This window comes from Aricia agestis, chromosome Z, assembly GCF_905147365.1.
Source record: "Aricia agestis chromosome Z, ilAriAges1.1, whole genome shotgun sequence".
In the NCBI taxonomy this organism is placed as follows: Eukaryota; Metazoa; Arthropoda; class Insecta; order Lepidoptera; family Lycaenidae; genus Aricia; species Aricia agestis.
The window spans coordinates 17,815,474-17,836,440 of NC_056428.1; the positions used below are offsets into that span (position 1 = coordinate 17,815,474).

Below are 20,967 nucleotides of genomic sequence, written 5' to 3' on the forward strand. Positions count from 1 at the left end.
TCAAAACGAAAATAAGATGGATACCGAGCTTAACAATTTTGCCACTATACTAAAACATATTTATACCAAAAAAGACTGCAAATTAAAAAAAAAATATGGTCACAAAAAAGGAATTTCAAAGAGGAACTTTTTCTGCAATACATTAAAAACATTATTTATTAAATAAATTTGTTCTAATACGACCAAATATTCTTTTTAAATGATTTATGGTCTTGCAGCCCTAAATAAATACATAAGTAGTTTCAAAAATTTCCGCTAGGCCTTACAAATACAATCAATTGTTTGGGAAGCTATGAAATTGGGACACTTCACTTTTCATACGACTAGATTAGACCGATTTTCAAAATATTTTTATAGTTAATTATTTATTAATATAATTCTAACTAGCTATTTGACCGAGCTTTGCTCGGTATTCGATAAAACACGAATTAAATGACATTTTCTATAATATATACACTATAGATAAGCAAATTATTTGATATTTTTAGTTCATATTGTAAGGCCCACTTGCGCCAAAACTTTGAGTTAAATAAATAACCCGGGGCTTACTAACTCAGTGTTAACGTTTTTAATTTTTAACTCATCATACATATTGCACCAGAAGAATTTATCCCAGAGTCAACTAACCCGGGCTTATGTCATGTTCATTCATTCTTTTTACATCCATCCAAATATGATAGAGCGAATGCTGACTAATTCAAGTGTACCTACTGCTCTCTCTCGCTCCACAGTACTTTAAATAAGACTATCTCCTTATGTCAGATTTGAAATGACACGTAGTTCTGTCGCATTGTGCGTGCGTGTTGTGATATTTTGTGCAAATAAATTAGGCTGAAAATGATAAAAATTGGGAAGAAACACTTGTGTCCAATGTTTATCTAGTCTACCTATTTATGAAGGAGTTCATTAAAGACGCACTAATCCAATATTTATTATTATTAAACTTTGGTAGGGACTTACTTTTTATGCTCATTTGTATATTGCAATTATTTTCAATTTTATTTAATAAAAAGAGAACAATTTCTTTTTCTAGGCGAAATCTTAGATGGAAATCTTTGTCTCTTTGTGAGTAAATACGGGACCCTAAACAGATCGGTCCGTTCTCCTTCTTCCTTCCTTCTGTAATACGAGTCCGATCGTATTCGATAATTTCTTCATCATCATCAGATAACAACCACTGATCATTTATCATGGTTAAACACAAAATAAAACCGGTACCTATTAGTGAACACAACAAACTACATAAGTCATAACCGAAAAAATCTCAGTTTTGATATTACTAACCCAGAGTTAGTTGATTTAACCCTCCGACATCGGTGGGTTAAAAATTTAAAAATTAACTCGAGGTTAACTCCTAACTCTTGGTGGTGCAAGATATGATGTCAATTTAAATTCGAAGTATAATTTAACTCACGAGTTAAGCGTGTTAACCCAGTCTGGCGCAAGTGGGCCTAAGGATGTTATTATTGTTTTTACCTTGGAAGTCGGTTTTTATTTTTTGTTAAAATAATAATTTCACTCTTTTTAGTTACCTAGTAAACTGTCGCGTATATTGTACGTATCTTATTATAATTTGTTAAGAGTCATACTCTCAAATATGTAGGTGAGCATTTCTCAAAAAAAATGTACTTATTATCTAAATCTTTGTCCCACATTTTAAAATATGTTTTTCTATAAATAACATAGACCATAACCCATTTCTATTAAATTGTATACGTAGTAAAACCAATTCAGTAAAAAACATTTACAAATTAGAATTATATTAACTATAAAAATATTTTGAAAATCCGTCTAATCTAGTTGTATGAAAAGTGAAGTGTCCCAATTTCATACCTTCGCAAACAATTGATTGTATTTGTAAGGCCTTGCGGAAATTTCTGAAACAACTTATGTATTTATTTAGGGCTCCAAGACCATAAATCATTTAAAAAGAATATTTGGTCGTATTAGAACAAATTTATTTAATAAATAATGTTTTTAATGTATTGCAGAAAAAGTTCCTCTTTGAAATTCCTTTTTTGTGACCATATTTTTTTTTAATTTGCAGTCTATTTTGGTATAAATATGTTTTAGTATAGTGGCAAAATTGTTAAGCTCGGTATCCATCTTATTTTCGTTTTGATATTAATTTTACGTTCCACGTGCGCGAACAGAAGGTTGTCTATTAGCGTAGTGGTCCAGAAAATGTCCAGTCTTTGTTACCCAAGAAACGCAGGTAAGCTCTAATATTATTATTATTTCGCCTTTAGATCCATTAAAGCTCTCAATTTTGAATTCGTAAGTCAAATCATAAACGAGTATTAGTTTTAGTTGTATGCGTAAATAAGTTGAAAAGTTTATTTAACTGGATTCGTTACTTCCTTTTTTGTTACTTTTGAGTGGTAACGTATGAAAATAAGGTAGCAAAATAGGAAATTGTAAGGCAGAGTGTTGACTATGTGATTATTATTATAATAATTATGAAAATTACATGAGTCGTAGCCAAGCTTTTAAAGATTTTATTATTTGCTCATCTTGTATTGAAATATAATTTTAATCAACATTGATATTTTAACGTTGTTAGTGGCGGCCGAAAAGGAAGATCTTCCGACCGAGCGAGATAGCATGCTCGGTCAGGCCGAAGCTCACTGACGTTATTTCAGACGTTGTATTTATCTTGTCGTTCTCCGAAACTTCGAATGTTAGGCGAATTATGGGTACCGCCACATCACTCCCCCCCGAAGACATGTGGTATTCTTCGATGCGCTTGTGTTGTCAGGTGTGGGCCGAAGCTACGCGTGCAATGACCAGAAGAGGGACCCCGTGCTCTGTGCTTGTTGACCGGTCGTTGTAGCCTATGGCTGCCCCGTTCAAGCCAGACGCGGGTTCGACCGGCGCGGAAGCCTAACGCGGCTTATGGTCGAGGCGACCCGGTTATGCTTGATGTCTGCTGACGTGGTGCGGAGGGGCGGGGAGTGTTGATGATGATTGATGGCCAGAAGGATGCGTGTTCTTGTCGGTGATCACTAATTTAACGTTGTTAGTGGCGGCCGAAAAGGAAGATCTTCCGACCGAGCGAGATAGCATGCTCGGTCAGGCCCAAACCCACTGACGTCATTTCAGACGTTGTATTTATCTTGCCGTTCTCCGAAACTTCGATAGCGCGATGCAGGAATGTTAGGCGAATTGTGGGTACCGCCACAATATTTTTGATTATTATGATTTATGTAATAAGATTAGACAAACAATATTTTGTTTCAGATACTGATTTATTAACCAAAGGATCGTAAAGAAACAGAAAAATGATACTCTTAAATATATAACAGATTTTTTTATTTGTACTACTGTGAAGAAGACTAGGTTTAAGAAATCTACCAGAATTCCAATTTGGTTACTGTTCCATAGAAGCGGGCGCATATTTTTTTGTTTTTTTTTTAATATTTTAGTAGGATAATATTATATTTTTGTGATGAAGACAAAAATAAATACTTCGTTTTTGCATTTAATAAATTAAATATATAATAAAAAAATTAATAATATGCATAAAAAATAATTCAAGATGAAAATATAGACTCAATTTTGTGAAGATCATAAAGAGTTGTGGCCGAATAGTAACGTAAAGGAAACGTTACCGCCTATATTTTAAGATTTTTGTGTTAAAAATAAACAGTTTTTTTAAACAAATTAAATTATGTTTTAGCATCCCATTTAATCAAATAAAATTTCTAATAACACAATTCAACATTGAATTTACGTAATATATTAAAAGTAACAAAATAGGAAATTTTCTGCACCTCGGGTTTGTTTTAATAGATTTTGCTTTTTATTAACATTTTATATCTGAAAACAACCCCTATTTTAAAATTTGTAGACATTTACCCATAGCTTAAAATAAAAAAATCTGTATTATTTAAACATTTTTATTTTATCGTATCTTCTAAAAATTGTACAATTTTTTTGAGAAACGCTCAGGTAGATAATTTTAAACAATACATTAAGGTTGGGTTGCACCAACTAACTTTAACTATAACTTTGACTACAATGCAAAATTTCAAATCTTTGGTAAAGTTAAAAATGGACGGCATCAAGACGCCATATTTAACCATAACCATAGAGCTCGACAAGGTTTTAAACGTGGCGAAAAAAGGAACTTACGCTGTCATCATACAAAAACGCCATTTGTGACAGTTCTCCTTTACCAGCAGCGCCCCCGCCCACGTTCTTTTATAAACTTGTTGTACCAGCTGTCATCTGTCAATTTCTCCGGTCAAAGTTATAGCTAAATTAAGCCTTAACTATAACCATTACTTTAACCACGGCTCTGGTGCAACCCAACCTAAAAAAATCAAAGTGAACACGTGCTAGGTAATTTAACAATTTAAATATTGTATCCATAATCCATATACTTAAGTACACTAAACAACCACGTGACATTGGTGACACTGATGTGGTAATGATGATGATGATCGTGATGAATATTATTGCATAGTAGCATATGCTTTCAGTTCTTAAAACAGCGCCTAAATCCCCAAACTTGTATCTATAAGGAATCCGGAGTTCTCTTAGTATCTTCGGAACCATAGTATACCTTGGTGCAAAATCTTGCGTTTTGGTAGCATATGCTTAGGATGCTTCTCATAAAATCAAAATCACCATATGTTTCCATATAAATTTTAAGGAGTTCCCTCGATTACTCATGGATCCCATCATCAGATCACCACTTTTGTGAACATGGTACCAAATTGGAGTGAAACCTATTACAACAAAACAAAAAATTTGAAAATCGGTTTACAAACGGCGGAGTAATCGTTGAACATACACAAATAAAAAAAATATCCATAGCCGAACATAATATAACCTCCTCCTTTTTGGAAGTCGGTTAAAAAGAATAATGAGTGTTCATGTGTACTGCGCACACACGAGGCGGGAACATTGACAGAGCCGATTGAGGCAGGAGTGGTGTCGCTAGACTTTAAACGTGGATCATTTGCACCCTCAGAGCAAATAATTATCGGCGTTTGACGCCTGAAGACGATAACTCCGTTGAGTCAAAATTCGTTAATCACGCGGAAATCGTACATTTTTCCGGGATTAAAAATATCCTATGTCCTTTACCGTAACTCAGTATCTCTAATCTCCATGCTTTCAGCAAAATCAGCTCAGTGGTTTGAGCGTGAAGAGGTAACAGACAGACAGATAGACAGACAGACGGACAGATTTTAAATGCGAACGTGTGTCTGACACGTTCGCATTTATAATATGAATATTATAGTATAAAACTTGGAAGTATGGATGGATTGTTAAATTATAAGAACTAGAGATCGCCCAGTGGTCGAAATTCGACCTTAGTTTCAACGACATTAGGACTACTACGTTTAATTTGTAAAAAAATATTGACTTTATCATATTTTTTTCAACTCTCGTCTCTGGGACTCAGCTGATCTCAGACTGACTAACGGCCGTTCCCAATATTTGATCTATCTCTGGTTTTGCCCTACTAGAGATAGGAATAGCTCACATTAGACATTAGAGACATATATTTTATGTCAATTGTGAGCTATTCCTATCTCTAGTAGGGCAAAACCAGAGATAGATCAAATATTGGGAACGGCCATAATAGTATCTAATGTTCAATAAAAAAAACTATAATCCATTTTCAATTTGTCAACTTGTTGTCAACAGACTTCAACCATAAATAAAAGAGTATAATTCGTATGTATAGGTTTGTCCATAGATTAAGTATTATAGTATAGATGTAGTCTTAGCTCGTCATCGCGTGGGCCGTGGCCATTTTGTGCTTATTTTCATACAAGTAGTGTGCGTTTATTTTCTTGAATATTTCTATTTGTCGATTATTCCGAAGCACTTTATGATACAGGAAAGAAAGTCAATTAGTTCATGATATCGATTTACTATAGTTCAAGTGATGAGAATCCATAAACACACGTAAAAAGCTATGCAATTTTTATAGCCAAATTATTAATTGATGTGAAATATTTGGCCCTAAAGCCTTATATAGCACGAATAAGGGATTAATAAACGTATAAATTATCTTTTTAGCTTACAAAAATAACCGATTGAAAAGCCCAAAAAACGTTTAAAATTTTCGTATTTAATGTTAAATCCACGTGTTTCAGGCATTCTTTGGCCATTCTTATGGTTTATTATTTAGCGGAACCACAAAACTCAACAATATCTAGCATTAAATGTTCATTAAAAACCTTTATTAACACTTTTATTACATGAAATATGCTGACCGACTCCTTTGTTATGTCCTAGTAAGTAGGACATAACATTACATGCTTTTGACGCTTATACACCGATATAAGGCTCTCTCCAGTATATAGTACCTCAATGGGTTTGTCACTCAAAAATCTGTCATCTTCTTGAGTGTGCGTATTGTAGTGTGTGTAATGTTTTATTTATAAAAAAAAATGTGTGATAAAAGCATAATTTTAAAATAATATTAGTTCAATGCACTCCTTCACCATATAAACTATAACTGTGCAAAATTTCATTCACCTACGTTTCCGCATTTTTCGTCAAAAGGGATACAAAGTTTTTCTCTTGCGTATTAATATATAGATTGCACCACAAACCGTCCAAATTGTATTGACGACGTCCAGCATATAATATTGCCGCGCGGCCTGAGGCGGCGCTGAGCTGCTTGCGCTCACTTTACAGAGGATGCGTCAACCTAGAGACGCGTCTAGCCACCTCAGGCAGCCCTACGTCGAGAGGCGTCTAGCGACGTCACAGAAGTTACATTGGAGTCTGTCAATTGAATGTCAACTTTTTTGTGTAGTAAATAAAGTTCAAATTTCAGCGGGTTTTTCAGAAATGCAGCTCGAGGTATCTGCGCGTCACGTTGCGGTCTGAATAGGGTCAATTCAGACTCCAATGTAATTTCTGTGACGTCGCTAGACGCTTGTCGACGTAAGGCTGCCTGAGGCGGCTAGACGCGTCTCTAGGTTGACGCGTCAATTTCAAAGTGAGCGCGCGCAGCTTGGCGCCGCACGCTGCGGCGCCCCTGACGATGACGACGACGACGTCGGTACTCGGCTCTGAATAATTATTCTATCCTCTATCTACTATCTCTATCCTCTGTCAAAATTATTATCACATGTTTGCTGTAGCTAAAACTCGAGAACGACTGGAACTGATTTTTTTTTGGTGCGCAAGGGAAACCCTTTATGGGCGCCCCGGGTTGGGGGTGTGCCTCAGTTTAAAAACTGAAGCACCCCGGGGGTATGTAGGTGCCGGGCTTACGCAATAAAACCACCTGCGGCTTGCCTTCAGCCGTGTACGGAGGGATGTCCTGGATCTGTCTAACACAGGAATCTCTCCACGACCGGCAAGTCCGATAAGGGACCGGACTTCCACCAAGTTAGGGAACGCTTCGGTAAACTGAAGCGTTCCCCTCGGTGCCGGGACTAGCTAAGCCGGGCAGGTTCCCATCCTTGCCCGGAGCCCCGATTAGACAGAAGTTTGAAGGTTCGCATAGTGACGCCTCCGCACTCCCGTCCTACGCCGTCAGAGCGGAACAGAGAATGGATCATCCTCTCTGTTTCGTTGCGCGGCCTCTTTCTGCGAAAGGATGGTTTCACAGGAAGAGATCACCGCCTGCCAGGCCTCATCACTCTCGAGCATGCAGCGAACCGTGCTCGAGAGTGAAAGGTCCCGTCCAGGCACCGCCGTGAGATCATGGCACTGCACGGCCCAACGATCGCACACATCAGTGTGTGCTGGGCCGTGTCCTTCGCAGCGCCACAATCATGGCAGGCTGGTGTAGGCTCCCTCCTGGCGACCTTACACAGGTACGCACCGAAGCATCCGTGTCCTGTGAGCACCTGTATAAGGTGGAAGGTCAGGGGTTTCTTCTTGCGGCGCATCCACGCCGCAAGAACTGGGCGCAGAGCCTGAGCAGTACGTTGACCGTACTGGGCCTGCGCCAGGTCCTCACCCCACCTCCTCAGCAGCCACCTCCTAGCCTTCGGACCCGCCGGAGCTCTCTCCATAGCAGACCTTCGCCCCATGACCTCCTCTCTGAAACGATGAGGTGCAACTCTGCGAAGAGTTGCACCTCATCGTTTCAGAGAGGAGGCGGGCGAACCAAACTTGGGCGGCAGCTACTGCCCTGGCGGGAGACGCCAGGGCAGTAGCTGCCGCCCAAGTTTGGTCTAATTTGGTCTAATCTCATATATTCTATAACTAGCTGTTGCCCGCGACTTCGTCCGCGTGGACTTCAGTTTATAGCGCGCGATGTCAACAAAATTGGTGTCAAAAGCTTTTATAAAAAAACCCTGGTACCCCTTAAATCAAAACAGCTATGCAGTGTGCACATAATATTTCATTTTTTTTAATTTAACTTTATATATTATGCCTAATTTTAAAGCTTATTTAGCCCCCCAATTACACAACTTTACCCATAAACTATTTATCATTGATAGGTTTAAGGTTACGTCACTATATAATATAAAGTACTGACTTATCAAATAACGTAAAATAGACATAACAATCGAAAAAATCATAACTCGAATGTATGATGATACCACCTCTTATAGAAAGATGTTGGGCAAGCGTTAGCGCGATGTAAGAGACGCACGGCGCCATCTAGTATGAATTTTTGAAACTAACTTAATTTGAACATATTTAGCCCCCCAATTACACAACTTTACCCATGAACTATTTATCATTGATAGGTTTGAGGTTACGTCACTATATAATATAAAGTACCGACTTATTAAATAACGTAAAAAAGAAATAACAATCGAAAAAAATCGAAACTCGAATGTATGATGATACCACCTCTTATAGAAAGATGTTGGGCAAGCGTTACCGCGATGTAAGAGACGCACGGCGCCATCTAGTATGAATTTTTGAAACTAACTTAATTTGAACAAATTTTCGTATTTTCGCCCCCTTACAACCCTTTTTTCCAGTAAAAAAGTAGCCTATGTCCATTCTCAGGCTTTAGACTATATGTATACAAAATTTCATTACAATCGGTTCGGCAGTTTTGGCGTGAAAGCGAGACAGACAGACAGACGGAGATACTTTCGCATTTATAATATTAGTATAGATATACTGTTGCAATTATAGCAAAGTTCTAAAATAAGAGAGCCCAGGGTTATTGAATAGATTTTTTATTAAAATTATAAACTATTATAACACACTCAGACTATAAGTACCTATTATTATTAGTTATTACTTGGCTTTTTAATGCTTGCTGTATATTATTGTTATTCCACAATAAATTTGAATTATTGTTTGATTTTGGACATTGTTGGAAATGTTATTATATCTCAGTCCTTTAATATTTCACCTATCTATAATCCAACTGTTTTCTGTAACTGTGTGATGGATTACGCAAGAGGATGGATTTGTTGAGAGAAATAATTTATTGATACTCAAACTTTTATTTATGAATATATTATCTTATATCTTTAAATCGATCTAGCTAGCTAGGAATCATTTCTAGAAAATCTCATTTTCATCGGATACCGAGCAAAGCTCGGTCAAATAGCTAGTGAGTATTTAAACTCGTAAATCCTAATAAAAAACCTCGTGATCCAAGGGGCGCGAGGCCCCTTAGACTGCGAAGGCGTAAGCCGTCGCCCACACCGCCCACACCTTACGTCGCCTCTGGTCATCTTGTTGGTTATAAATTATAAACTATAAAATGATAATACTTGCATAATATTATCATTTCATACTTTAATATAAATGATTAATTAGATATAGAATACAAACCAATTGCGATTTTAAATAATATTTTAATCAAAACTCGGAGTTGGAACTTGGAGAGAGACTTTGACATTCATGATTCATGTAGAGTCTACTGACTTACACGTAGAACATTACACAACCATTCGCCAACCAATTTTACGAAGGAATATATAAATTAGTTAATTAATAAGAGGAAAACACGTCTGAAATATATTAAATACACTATACTGTACTCGGCGAAATATGGCGGTAGCAGTCATAGACTCCCTGTCAAAAACTTGTCATTTTCTATACAAAGCCGCGATTGACAACATCTGACACTTCATTGTCATTTGCGGTTTATATAGAAAATGACAAGTTTTTGACAGGAAGTCAATGACCGCTACCGCCATGTTTCGCCGAATACAGTATAGAACACAATTTTATGAAATTACAATTTGGTAGACATTTTGATAGCTCAATCAAAACGTCATATTTAGTCGCACGCTGTTGTCAATTCGGAATGTAGCGAACGCATCGTCGAATCATTTGACGCGTCTAGCAGCGCCACATCCGCCTGGCCCCGTAGACACGTGGCAAAACGCTAACGCTACAAAATGCATGGATTTGACATTAGAATTCGCTAGCGAAGCGATGACTTATGTCAAATCGCATACATTTTGTAGTGCTAGCGTTAGCGCTTTGCCACTTGTCTACAGGCCCTGATGCAGCTAGACGTCGCGCTGACATCGATATTTACATACGATATCATACGAGGAGAGGCGCGGCGCGTCACGTCATTACGCGTCGCGCCTCGCCTCCCCTCGTCACGTTGCGGTCTGAACTGACCCCCCAGGTTGATTCAGACTGCAACGCGACGCGAAGATGCATTTATAAATTAGTGTGGATTTGACAGATTCGCAAGACGTCTGATGCAATTGAAATCTGTCAAATCCATACAAATTTAGAAATGCATCTACGCGTCGCGTTGCGGTCTGAATCAAAATCTATACAAGTTTAGAAATGCATCTACGCGTCGCGTAGTGGTCTGAATCAACCCGACTTTTACGTTGTATTGCGCTGTATCTCCCGTAACAGAACTGCACGGTGTTATCGTTGCCGTCTGTAGTACGTGAGCATAGGATAAAACAGGAACGATTATGGTTTATAACAACGATTCTATAGATTTAAACTTTTTGCAGGTGCCCATCAGGCCAGTGGTCGTGTCCAGGTGTGACGGACCGCTGCGTCAACATGACGCAGGTGTGCGACGGAAAGTTCGATTGTCCAAATGGCGCCGATGAAGGTACGTAATTGAGCGTTTGTTACATTTTTTTTATTGTTTTCACCTACGCCTCCACTCTAATAGGAGAAGTAACAATCGACACCCCAATTCCAGGAGCGAGCTGTGACTTCGCGGAGTGCCAACACCGCGCCGGGCTGTGCTCTAACGAGTGCAAGCAGACGCCCTCCGGGCCGCTGTGCCTGTGCCCGAGTGGCGAGGAGCTCGACGCCGATGGCTTCACCTGCAAGGACATCGACGAGTGCACCCCTGCCGGCCTGTGCTCGCAGACCTGCACCAACACCAAGCGCTCCTACTTCTGCAGCTGCGTGCCCGGCTACCGGCTCGCGCCCGACAAGCACTCCTGCAAGGCCGACAACCACTCCAGCGCCTTCCTCATCATCTCCAACCGCCACTCCATCCTCGTAGCCGACCTCAACGAGCAGGGGCTCGAGCGCGTGCCCATTAATGTCGAGAACGTCGTCGCGACCGCCTCCAACATGCACACCGGCACCATCTTCTGGTCCGACATGAAGCTCAAGCGGATCTCGCGTCTCGACCGCGGCGGTGAGCCGCAGGCGATCGTGTCCACGGGACTGGACCTCGTGGAGGGCCTCGCGTACGACTGGGTCGGTGGCAACATCTACTGGCTCGACAGCAAGCTGAACAGTATCGAGGTGGCGAAGGAGGACGGCAGCGCGCGCACGGCGCTGCTGAGCGGCAATATCACGCAGCCACGGGGCATGTGCCTGGACCCGGCGGCCGGCGCGCGCTGGCTGTTCTGGACCGACTGGGGTGAGAACCCGCGCGTGGAGCGTGTCGGCATGGACGGCACGCAGCGGACCGCCATCATAACCACCAAGATCTACTGGCCAAACGGCCTCACGCTCGACACGGCGACCCAGCGCGTCTACTTCGCCGACTCGAAGCTCGACTTCATCGACTTCTGCTACTACAACGGCAGTGGGCGGCAGCAGGTGCTTGCCGGAAGCCACTACCTGCTGCACCCGCACTCGCTGACGCTGTTCGAGGACACGCTGTACTGGACGGACCGGCAGCTGAACCGCGTGCTATCGGCGCACAAGTTCCGCGGGACGAACCAGACGGTGGTGTCGCACCTCATCTCGCAGCCGCTGTCGATCCACGTGCACCACCCGTCGCTGCAGCCGCCGCAGGAGTCGCCGTGCCGCGCCGCGACCTGCCAGCACCTGTGCCTGCTCAGCCCCAACCCCGACAAGCCCTACACTTGCGTCTGCAAACCCGGATACAAGCTGCTGCCCGACGGAAAATGCATGGAAGGTACGTCCTCATTGTGTAATCTTCAGCTTCTGCATTATTAAAGACAAATACTCATGTAGATGAATCAGAAATACGAAGCTACTTCAACCATATTATTTGACAACAACATTTATGATTATGCTCAAAACTCACGTTTGTGTTTGTCGTTACAGAGGAAACGTCATACCTGATGGTGCTGAAGGGGTCGCAGATTGTGGACCTGGCGCTGGACGGCTCCGGAAAAGCCGGCCAGCTGCCGCCTGTTGTTGGGATTCAAGGTTTGTGAAACAAGTGCATAACATAATATTTATTATACATTGTAAAACTTTAAATGGGTAATGAGTGGGGGGGAGACCCATTTAAAGTTTGCTAGTTTGCCTATTTAAAGTGTGCCAGCTCTGTTTTTGAGATATCGATCTCAAACTTAAAAAGATTTTTTTGTCTATTAAAGCAAATTTTTACATTTATTTACTCAAGAAAAAGAAACTGTTTTTTGACACAGTTTACCAAACACTCGTTTTTTCAGGCGGTGTCCAACTGGACTACGATCGTCAAGGCCACACGCTGTACTGGCTGCAGGCGGGCGCCACCGGCTCCGACACGGACGAGGAGAACTGCACCATATACACCATGCCCTACGGCGGCGGCGAGCGAGTGCCCTTACTCGGCATAGATCCTGGTGTTGTGGGCTCACCATCCGCCATAGCATTCGACTGGCTCGGCCGTAATCTCTACATGGCAAATCGCGCCGCCGGAAACGTCGAACTCGTGCGAGTTGATGGCAAGACCAAGTACCGTTCCGTCATTTTCGCAAACGACGGCACAAGGGAATCTATATCGCGACCGAAGAGCATCTGCCTGGATCCCACTGAAGGGTAAGCTTATAATATAATATCTTATATCTCTAAACGAGGAATTCTTGTATATATACTGGGTGCAATTAAACCTACCTGCCAAATTTTTTTTTGGGGCTTAGGTATCATTAGGTGAGTCCATTCAACCAAAAAAAATAGGGTGTTAAATTTTTTTACAATAACATATTTTATCCCAAAAAAATCGATGCACAATGGTCACATCATAAGTTAATAATAATTACGATATTGCGACCGAGCTAGTATATCGCGCCGCACAGATATCCAGTCGAGACCGGTTATGCGTAGGGGTAAAGCGGGGGTGACGCGCGGGGTGGGAGGCGGGAGGCCCGCCGCCCGCCGGTCGCCGGCGACCGTTTAGTACCACGCGCGTAGTTGTATAGCTAACACGTAATTATTTTGTTTGTCACGGCCCCCCGGCCCCCGCGCTTTAATTAGTGTCTGTTACAATGTACCCTAACCACGATCGAGTGTTATGAAATGTGGAGGCATAGGTGGACGTGCTACATTTTGAGTGGCGAAAGTTTACGCGAAACCCAGAGACTGTACGAGCAAGAAAGCGTTCCACGTCTTCGTAACAGCTGATTAATGATTCTCGAATGCAGCAGCTGTACCCTGAATCTGAATCGCGAGACAATCAAAGACTCGGATTATGGACAGTTCGCACTTCGCAACACCTGCGCACGCCTAGCCAGCCTCGAAGACATGCCTCTGACGAGGTTAAAAGTGACAAAGTTGTGCTTAACAAACTTTTAAAGTCTTAAAGACAATGTGCAAAACGCGCTAGACTCTGCTTAGAGCAAAACGGATTGCAGTTTGAACTCGTTTGAACTATGCTAAGTGTAGACAAGATGGAAGTAAATAAGATTTATAGGTGGGTTATTTTGATTTTGATTTTTTAATTAGTTGTACTATGTACATAAGTTAATTGAATATTTAAATACGCCTAAATGCAAAGGTGTGGTTTAGATTTATTATAAATTTCTAAAGTGCTTATTTTTCGTAATTAAAAAGTTGAAATTTTCGATTCTTTTGATCTGTATCAATTAATTTTATTCTAAACATACCTGTCTACGTCCTTTACATTTGATGGTCCTAAGTTCGTCAAAGTATGAAGGGAAAATTCGCAACTTATGATAATAACAAGAATGCAGTGACGGATTAGCCCTTAATCAAATTAAGCAATTGCCTAGGGCATCACGTCTGAAGGGGCACCAGAAGAGTAAAGGTTCAAAGACCGATTCTAGTTGAGATACGGATAGGGGGCCCACAGGCATGGATTGCTTAGGGCATCAAGTAGTCTTAATCCGTCACTGAAAGAATGTCAATGGAAGGGCGGGGCGAGGCCGGGCCGCGCATGTGTCCATATATTGTGGTGTTTGGTAGGATAACTTTCGGAGGCTATTTCTCAAAATTTTAGTACTGAGTGATTATAAAAGAAGAAATACGTGTATTTTTATTTTTAACAAGGATCAATATATCCAAATTTGGCAGGAAGGTTAAATTGCACCCTGTGTGCAATTGGAATCTCGGAATCGGCTCCAACGATTTTCATAAAAATTTGTATATAGGGGGTTTCGGGGACGATAAATCGATCTAGCTAGGAATCATTTTTAGGAAATATATTTTTATTCGTGTTTTATCGAATACCGAGCTAAGCTCGGTCAAATAGCTAGTATAATTTAAATGCCCATACAAGACAACCGCAATGCGAAATCGCAACGCAATTATCGGCAGTAAAAACATCCCAAATAATCCCAATCTTATAACAAAAATTTTAAAACGTAATCGCAGCTTTATGTGTGTGAGCTTTTACTTCAATAGCTGGATTTCTAGAATTTACAAAACATAATTTTACCTTACAGAAAAATGTACTGGGCGGACGAGGGTGGTTTCGGCGTGCCGGCTAAGATCGGCAAGGTCAACATGGACGGCACAAGCCCGGTCATCCTGGTCGACGCCATCGAGCGGCCCGAGGCCGTCGCCATCGACGTCGACAAGAAGATCCTGTACTTCAGCACACAGTTCCCGCCCAGCATCAACAGCGTCAACACCGACGGCAATGACCGCAAGACCATCCTCACCGAGGCCGACGCCATCTCCTACCCCAAGGTGATCGCGGTCCTCGACTCGCGCCTCTACGTGCTCGACCAGCGCCACGAGAAGATCTTCAAGGCCGACCTCCCCAACGGCGACAACGTTAAGATCATTCTCGACAACGAGAGCGACCTCAAGTCCCTGACGATATTCCAGAAGAGGAAGATGATCCACCACCCGTGCCAGCAGAGCAACGGGGGCTGCGAGCAGATCTGCATCCCGGGCGAGGGCGGGTCGCGCGTGTGCGCCTGCTCCGTCGGCTACAGGAAGGAGAACGAGGTGAACTGCGTGCCGTACAAGACGTTCGCGGTGGTCTCGCAGCTGGACCTCATCCGCGGGTACAGCCTGGAGGGCAGCGCCGAGGCCATGGTGCCCGTCGCCGGCCCCGGCCACCACGTGCTGCACGTTGACGTGCACTTCGCCGACAACTACATCTACTGGGTCGAGTTCAACCGCGGCACCTGGAACGGCATCTTCCGCATCCGGCCCAACGGCACGCAGCTCGAGCACGTTGTCCGGGACGGCATCGGCAGCAACGGCGTCCGCGGCCTCGCCGTCGACTGGGTGGCTGGTAACTTGTACTTCACCAATGTTTTCCCGCACGAGAACTACATCGAGATGTCCTGGCTCGACGGCTCCAACAGGAAGGTCCTCGTCAAGACCACGATGGACGCCCCGAAGGAGCTAGCGGTCAACCCGCTCAAGCGCCTCCTGTACTGGATCGACTACGGCCAGTACCCGCGCATCGGCAAGTCCTACCTGGATGGCACCGGCTGGCAGACGCTGGTCAGCTCCGGCATCTCGAACCCCCGGGACCTGACGATCGATATGCTCACCCACGACGTCTACTGGGTGGACTCCAAGCTCGACCAGATTCAGAAGATATCGTACAATGGCGGCAACCGGCAGCTAATCCGCTCGAACCTCCCGAACCCTATGGGCATAGCCGTCCACACCGGCAGCGTGTACTGGGTCGACCGAAACTTGCAGACTATTTACAAGGCCTCCAAGTTACCGGGCAACATGTCTATGCCAGAGAAGCTCCGAACGAACCTTCCCAAGCTGCGAGACATCGTCATATTCGACATAAACAACCAGCCCACCGACGAGAACAATCCCTGTCGAAAATTAGGCAACGGCGGCTGCGACCAGCTCTGCTTTAGCTACCCACCTGAGGCCAACAAGGGGTACACCCACAGGTGCGACTGCGCCACGGGACAGATCTCGACGAGTAACCCTAAAAAATGTGACCTCGTTGACGAGTACCTAGTTTTCACGACGAGGACGGAAATACGTGCCGTCAACCTTGACCCCAAGTCGACTGGCGTGCCTTTCAAGCCTATCGGCAATCTCACAAATGTCGTCGGAGTCGAATTCGATTACGCGGACAATAAACTTTTCTTCACCCAGATTAGACCGTGGGCTAGAATCGCCTGGATGTCCTCCAAGAATCCCGATTCTGCTGGTATTCAAAACATAATCAACAAGAATATAAATCCCGAGGGAATATCGTACGACTGGACCCAGAAGAAAATATATTGGACCGACAGCTCCAACAACTCAATATACGCGATGAATTTGGACGGAACCGAGCTCGTAATGATAGCGCGAGTCGAGCGGCCGCGGGCCATCGTCGTCGACCCCTGCAACGGCACGTTGTACTACACCGACTGGGGAAGATTCGGAACTTCTGGAAAGATCTACCGAACGACTATGGCCGGATCGTTGAAAAAAGCTATCATCGATAAGGATCTATCCCAGCCGAGCGGCTTGACTATCGACTTCGACGAGAACATGCTGTACTGGACTGACGCCGTGAGGGAGAAGATCGAGAGATCATTCCTAGACGGAACGAACAGGGAGGTTCTAATATCTGCAACGATATATCCGTTCGCCATTACCGTGTTTAGAAACTACATTTACTGGACCGACCTACAGTTGCGCGGAGTGTACAGGGCGGAGAAGCACACCGGAGCGAACATGGTCGAGATGGTCAAACGATTGGAGGACTCGCCGCGAGACATTCACATTTACAGCACGAGCAGGCAGAAATGTCAGAAGAACCCTTGCAAAATAAGCAACGGCGGTTGTGCCCAGAGCTGTCACCCGGCCCCCAACAACACCGTCGAGTGCAAGTGTGACGACAACACCAAACTAGTCAACGAGGGTCGCATGTGCGTCTCCAAGAACATAACTTGTGATTCCAGCAAGTTCTTCTGCGCAAACGGAAAATGCATCAGCAGAATGTGGTCCTGCGACGGCGACGACGACTGCGGCGACAATTCAGACGAGGAGAAGAACTACTGCGCCTACCACTCCTGCTCGCCCAACGAGTTCCGATGCAACAACGGAAGGTGCATATTCAAATCATGGAAGTGCGACCACGAGAACGACTGCAAGGACGGCTCGGACGAAGAAGGCTGCGTGTACCCGCCGTGCGCCGAGGGCGAGTTCACGTGCCTCAACTCGCGCTGCATCCCGATGACCCAGGTGTGCAACGGGATCAACGACTGCAAGGACAACATCACGTCCGACGAGACGCACGAAAGATGCCCCCGAAACACCACCTGCCCACCGAACCACCTCAAGTGCGAGAAGACAAACATTTGCGTCGAGCCCTACTGGCTGTGTGACGGAGACAACGACTGCGGCGACAACTCGGACGAGGATCCCCTGCACTGTATGCTACGGACGTGCCCCCAGAACAGCTTCCGCTGTCCCAACCATAGGTGCATTCCGGCCACCTGGTACTGCGACGGCGACGACGACTGCGGCGACGGCGCCGACGAGCCGCCGGAGTACTGCAAGTCCGAGGGTCGAACGTGCTTCGGGGATCTGTTCACCTGCGACAACGGCAACTGCATCCCGAGAATTTACATCTGCGACGGTGACAACGACTGTCTCGACAACAGCGACGAGGACGACCGACACCAGTGCAACGAGAGAAAATGTGACGCCGAGACCGAGTATACATGCGAGGAAAACAAATTCTGGAGTCGAGCTCAGTGTATTCCTAAGAAGTGGATTTGTGACGGCGATCCCGACTGTATCGACGGCGCCGATGAGAACTCGACCATCCACCACTGTTCGACGCCCATGCCGTGCTCGGAGGACCAATTCCAGTGCAAGAACGGTCGCTGCATTAACGAGGGCTGGGTGTGCGATCACGACAACGACTGTGGGGACGGCTCGGACGAGGGCAAGCAGTGTAACACGCAGTATAAGCAGTGTACGGATCAGGAATTCAGGTGTCAAAACTTTAAATGCATAAGAAACCACTTTAGATGCGACGGGGAGGACGACTGCGGCGATCACTCGGACGAGGTGGACTGCAATAAAGAAAATAAAACTTGTCCGGCCGGTCAGTTCAAGTGCAACAACGACGAGTGTATCGACAACCGGCTGGTTTGCAACAAGGTGCCGGACTGCACTGATGAGTCCGACGAGCCGGCGCACTGCAACATCGACGAGTGTGCCAAGCTCGAGATACACCAGTGCGGACACAAATGCGTGGACACCCTGACCGGCTACTACTGCGACTGCAACCACGGTTACAAGCTGCTATCCGACGGCAAAGCATGCGCCGACATCGATGAATGCATAGAATCACCTGGAGTATGCTCCCAATACTGCTCTAATACCCCCGGCTCCTACTACTGCAAGTGTAACGAGCAATACTACGAGAGGGAGGCCGACGAGCATACGTGCAAGAGGAAAGACAACACGACAGCCTGGGTCATCTTCACGAACAAGTACTACGTGAGAAACATGTCCACGGACGCTTCGGTCTACAATCTCGTCCACCAGGACCTAATGAATGTTGTGGCGATCGACTTCGACATAAAGGAAACCAAAATGTACTTCGCCGATGTTTCCGCTAAAACTATCTATAGATCGGACTACTCGAACCCGCATCCAACTAAGGAAGTCGTCATACGACATGATTCCCACGGCTTGGAAGGTATCGCGATAGATTGGATCGGCCGAAAGATTTACTGGCTGGATCGACACTCGAAGAACCTGGATGTCGCCGAGCTCGACGGTACCAGAAGGAAAACACTAAAAACCGGAATAGCCGATCCTCGAGCTATCATAGTTCACCCGGGCACCGGATACTTGTACTTCACGTCGTGGCATCTGCAAGCATACATTGGAAAACTGGGTATGGACGGCTCGAACTTCACCACGATACTGAACTGGGAGGACGACATCGCCTGGCCCAACGCACTGACCATCGACTACTTCACGGACAGGATATACTGGGCCGATGCTCACTTGGATTATATCGGATCAGCTGACTTGGAGGGCAGACATAGGCACGTCGTTCTATCCGGAAACAAGGTTCCCCACGTCTTTGCTCTGAGTCTCTTCGACGATGAAATTTATTGGACGGATTGGAACCTCAAGGCCATCAGCAAAGCTAACAAACATTCAGGAGAGAACTTAACTACAATTAGGAATACCACTCATAGGCCATACGACATTCACGTTGTTCATCCGCTTCGACAACTTCCGTATAACAACCCCTGTGGAACTAACAACGGTGGCTGCTCGCATCTCTGTCTGATCGCACCTCCGCACGAGTCCAGCTATTTGAATATAGAAGGGTACGGCGAGGAGGGAGCCACAACCTACAAGTGCGCCTGTCCTAACCAATTCTACCTCGCTCGTGACATGAAAACGTGCATCGCCAACTGCACAGACGGCCAACACAGATGCAACGGACGCGACGAAAAGTGCATACCGTGGTTCTGGAAATGCGACGGAGAGAAGGACTGCCAGGACGGCTCCGACGAGCCCGACACCTGCCCCGTCCGGCACTGCCGGGCCGGCTCCTTCCAGTGCAAAAACACCAACTGCACGCCCGCGGCCACTATCTGCGACGGCACCGACGACTGCGGCGACGGCAGCGACGAGGCGCAATGCTCCCACGAGTGCCCACTCCTCGAGTTCAAATGCAAATCGAGCGGCCGGTGCATCCTCGATAGCTGGAAGTGCGACGGCGACACCGACTGCAAGGACAACAGCGACGAGGACCCGGTCATGTGCCACAACAGACCGTGCAACCCCGATACCGAGTTCTCTTGCAAGAACGGCCGCTGCATCCCCAAACTGTGGATGTGCGACTTCGACAACGACTGCGGGGACGACTCCGACGAGCCGGCATACATGTGCCGCCAGAAGAACTGCACCACCGGCTGGAGGAGGTGCCCGGGCCAGTCCAACTACAGATGCATACCGAAGTGGCTGTTCTGCGACGGCAAGGACGACTGCCGGGACGGCTCCGACGAGCTGCCGGAAAACTGCCCGTCCTGCAACACGGAGACCGACTTCACCTGCGAGAACAAGCGCTGCATCCCCAAGCAGTGGCTGTGCGACTTCACGGACGACTGCGGCGACGGCAGCGACGAGGCGGAGGGAGTCTGCCAGCACAAGTACCGTGAGTGCTCCGAGTCGGAGTTCAAGTGCGGCAACGGCAAGTGCATATCGTCTCGGTGGCGCTGCGACCACGAGGACGACTGCGGCGACAACACCGACGAGATGGAGTGCGGCGGCTTCAAGTGCAAGAACGGCACGTTCCAGTGCAAGTCGGGCCACTGCATCGCCGCCTACTTCCGCTGCGACGGCGACCGCGACTGCCGCGACCTGTCCGACGAGATTGGCTGCCCCCCGAGGTTCCCCGGCGGGAGATACTGCCCGGAGAGCAGGTGAGCGGCTACTTGATTTTTTTAGACATAAATACGGGAGTGA

General features: G+C 45.3%; 1 protein-coding gene across 2 annotated transcripts in view; it reads left to right on the top strand.

The window, feature by feature from the left end:
* The window catches only part of LOC121738431 (low-density lipoprotein receptor-related protein 2), a 163,974-nt gene that overhangs the window by 138,144 nt on the left and 4,863 nt on the right, over positions 1-20,967 (top strand). For both annotated transcript variants that reach the window (XM_042130470.1, XM_042130471.1), the window contains 5 exons: positions 10,890-10,993; positions 11,087-12,268; positions 12,421-12,525; positions 12,774-13,122; positions 14,985-20,924. In XM_042130470.1, the coding sequence (XP_041986404.1) occupies positions 10,890-10,993; positions 11,087-12,268; positions 12,421-12,525; positions 12,774-13,122; positions 14,985-20,924 (7,680 nt within the window). The remainder of the gene's footprint in view (positions 1-10,889; positions 10,994-11,086; positions 12,269-12,420; positions 12,526-12,773; positions 13,123-14,984; positions 20,925-20,967) is intronic.